The sequence below is a fragment of the Acanthisitta chloris genome, unplaced genomic scaffold (assembly GCF_000695815.1).
Source record: "Acanthisitta chloris isolate BGI_N310 unplaced genomic scaffold, ASM69581v1 scaffold33143, whole genome shotgun sequence".
In the NCBI taxonomy this organism is placed as follows: Eukaryota; Metazoa; Chordata; class Aves; order Passeriformes; family Acanthisittidae; genus Acanthisitta; species Acanthisitta chloris.
The window spans coordinates 38252-41660 of NW_008666281.1; the positions used below are offsets into that span (position 1 = coordinate 38252).

A 3409-nucleotide genomic window follows, 5' to 3' on the forward strand; every position below is an offset into this window, starting at 1 on the left:
CAGTATCTGAAGGGGCTACGGGGAAGCCAGAGAGGGACTCTGTTAGGAACTGCAGTGACAGGGCAAGGGGCAATGGGTACAAATTGAAAAGGGAAATTTAGGTTAGATATTAGGAAAAGATTTTTCCCTGTGAGGATGGTGAGACACTGGCACAGGTTGCCCAGGGGAGCAGTAGATGCCCTAGCCCTGGCAGTGTTCAAGGCCAGGCTGGATGAAGCCTTGAGCAGCCTGGTCTAGTGGAGAGGTGTCCCTGCCCAGGGCAGGGGATTGGGACTAGATGATCTCTAAGGTCCATTCCAACCCCTGAAATTCCATGATTCTATGTTGTGTCCCTCCAAGGTGGAGATTGCATACAGGCCAGGACCAGTATCAGTCTTTCATTTTCGAACAGTTATCTCAAATACACAGTTCTGTTGCTTATAAATTTCCTGTTGTAATTCATTGGTGTGTACATACCTGCAGAATGCTAACAGGACACTCAGACTGCCTTAGATGCTATAAACGAGACACGGGCTGTGTTAAATTTTCAGAACTGTGTGTGTGCTGCTGCAGACAGCTGTGATTAATAAATGTTTCAATATTCTATATGCAGCTGACAGCTACTTTGCGAAACTTGGCTGATTTGCCTGCGGCAAGATGCCAACTGGTTTGCAGTGGTGCAGTGTCTGAGCTCTGTGTGGCGCTGGAGCAGCGTGTGAGTGAGCAGGATATTTGCACCTACATCGTCAGGATCCTCAGGTATGTCTGGAACACAGAGCTCTGCGTGCACTCAGGTCTGTCTTACTGCACTGAGTGACCTCAAAAGAGGCAGGACCAAGCACTGAAACTGGAAGATTTACATTGCATTGTTTTTTATCAAGATTTGTGTAGCTTTGAGTGATTTTCTTTGATATTTATGTCTTTATTAATACTTACAGAAGTGTTTAATTGTAGCCATATAAACTTGGATTCATCATCCCCATGAAAAATGTTTTGTGTCATTCTCCGATCCCACAGGTTCTGATTGAGTTTTTCAAAGTACCATTTCTTATATTTTGTATCTGCCTAAATTGTTAGGTGTTTCTAAATTCTATTTTAGGCTATGTTTTTTAAAAAAATGAGAGAAATTATACAAGCCGAAGTTATATAAAGGACTCTGTATTGTGAAATAAAATACAGAAGAGAGAAAATGTGGCCAGTGTTCATTGTTTTGAGCTGTCACAGAGTGTTTAGGGAGATTAATCTCTGGGATCAGGGCTTGAGTGTGCAGATGGAAGTGCTGAAAGAATCTCAGTTTTATGAGCAGCTCAGTGACTGCTTCCCAGGTTGTGCTTTTTAGAGGGAGATCAGTATGAGTGAGTCACCAGAGATTGTTCTGTAGTCTGAATAGTTTCTCAGTCAAAAATCTTCCAGTTACCAAGCACCAGCTTGCAGTATCCAGTGTTAGATGGACTTGCAAACAACATAAGGATTTTGAAGAAGTTGTGAAATCAGCTGTTGGTGATTTCAGGAGTAGTTGGGTTATAACACAGCTTAGGAATGATGTTCTGGACAAAGTATTTGCTACTGGAGCTTTGTTATTGTATTGAGTCATGTGGCTCCAAGTTCACTGAGATTCTGCTATGGAATTCTTTTCCTGTTCAGCCCCTTCAAATTATCCATCACATGCTGCTTTCTGGATGAGGTCAGGTTGTGCTTTGAAGAGCAGCTAGGTAAGGGGCTGTCATACCTTCCTCTCCACAGCTGAAAGCAGGCAAATCTGTCCTTTGCTGTTTGTGCTGCCTGTAAAGCATGTGCATTGCTTCCCTAATTCCATGCCACCTTGTCCACATCTGCCTCTAAATTTTATTCCTAAAAATGAGTTTTACCAGTGATTGGAGCACTTTGAGTGTATTTATTTCTCCTAAGGAGAGAGCATTTACTTTACTTGGAGAATGCCATAAAAAGTGGGGTAATGGCCTTATAATTAAGTGTAATCGATACTTATACTGTAATTCTGATAAGGACATTCACTTGATCTAGAATTCAATATGGAGAAAAATAATGTGTCTTATTTAAAGTTTCCTACTGCTTCCATTTTTTTTTAAGTTTAATGAACTGCATGCTCCAAGGATACAAATTAGCCATAAAATCAATTTAATTAGCTTTCTGGAAATTGCAGTCACAAAAAAACCCAACTATGCAGTTTGTAGCTCAGATTTGAATTTTGTTTTGTCTTCTAGTAATACAGAATGATGATTCTTTTCTCTCAGCCAGTATCTTTAGGCAGCTTCTTTGTAGAGAATGTGTTCAATCTATTCAGAGCATTCATTTCGCTAAGTCTGTAAGTCTTCCTGTAATTGAACAGCATTACAGTCTTTTCTGGTTTTGACTAGATGGGAAGGAAGAGACTATCCTAGTTTGCTCTGTTATTGCAGTATTTGTGGTATGACCAAAGTATGTCCAGGTCTCTGTAATGGTCAAGGTGAGCAAGTGTAGGGCTGCAGCAGCTGTTAGGGAATGTGCAGAAATAGAATTGTGACTGCAGGAGACACATTCTCCATATCTGCTGGTGAGAGATGTCTTCTCTTAGTGCTGTTGGTGGGCTCTACTGGATCTGCAGGAGGAAGGGACCCTTTATTTCCTCTCCTGTCTGACTTCCCACATCATCTTGAAGTGACAGTTCTCCCATTTAAAGCTAAGAAGTGCTAGTGTTAGCATACTGTGCCCATATGGCAAGCAGGTTGGGAAGCTCCTTATGTTTGCTTCTTCCTGTAATTCACTGTGGCAAGGATAGCTAGACTTCTGTTGTGCTCTTATGTAACTGCATATGCCTCTGCTAGAAGTCAGAGTATTGGCATTCACTTCATTTGTTGGAAAATACAGCACTGAGTCAAAAGCAGAGAGAGATTTTTTTAAATAAAAACCTTTGGTGGAAAAAAGTCCTTTTGTTCATTTGTATTTTTTTTTCTCTGTGTAGCAAACTTTCTTCCTACGATGACTTCTGTGCAGCTTTAGCAGACTGCTCCAGATGTTATGCCTTATTTTTAGCCCTACTAAACAAACATCAGAAGCAGCAGGTCAGTTTTTTTCATCTCTTGATTTTTATGTATTAATCCTCTGGTGTGTCTGTGTATTATTGTGTATAAGCTTGTTTTCAGTGACCTACTTTTATGCATTTACCAAATAAAAATTATAAGTGGTTGACAGCATTTCTAAGTAGTAAATAATGAAAATGAAACAATTTGGATTATAAATACAAAGCAATACAGAGGACAGTTCATTAACTGGTGTATCCTTTGCATGTGCAGAAACACTCCTTTGAGTACTTAAATTTTTTTCTGAGTTTTAAAAAGTACTTTTTAAAATAAATTGTTTGTCTGAATATTTAGTAGCAGAAAATTAATAGTATCATAGAATTTTTGGGGTTGGAATCGACCTTACAGATCAT

The 3409-nt window shown here is 39.7% G+C and overlaps 1 protein-coding gene across 1 annotated transcript in view; it reads left to right on the plus strand.

Moving 5' to 3' along the window:
* ARMC2 (armadillo repeat containing 2) overlaps positions 1–3409 on the plus strand; it is a 61393-nt gene that overhangs the window by 35288 nt on the left and 22696 nt on the right. The window contains exons 11-12 of the mRNA XM_009072024.1: positions 593–738; positions 2939–3038. Coding sequence (XP_009070272.1) covers positions 593–738; positions 2939–3038 — 246 coding nt within the window. The remainder of the gene's footprint in view (positions 1–592; positions 739–2938; positions 3039–3409) is intronic.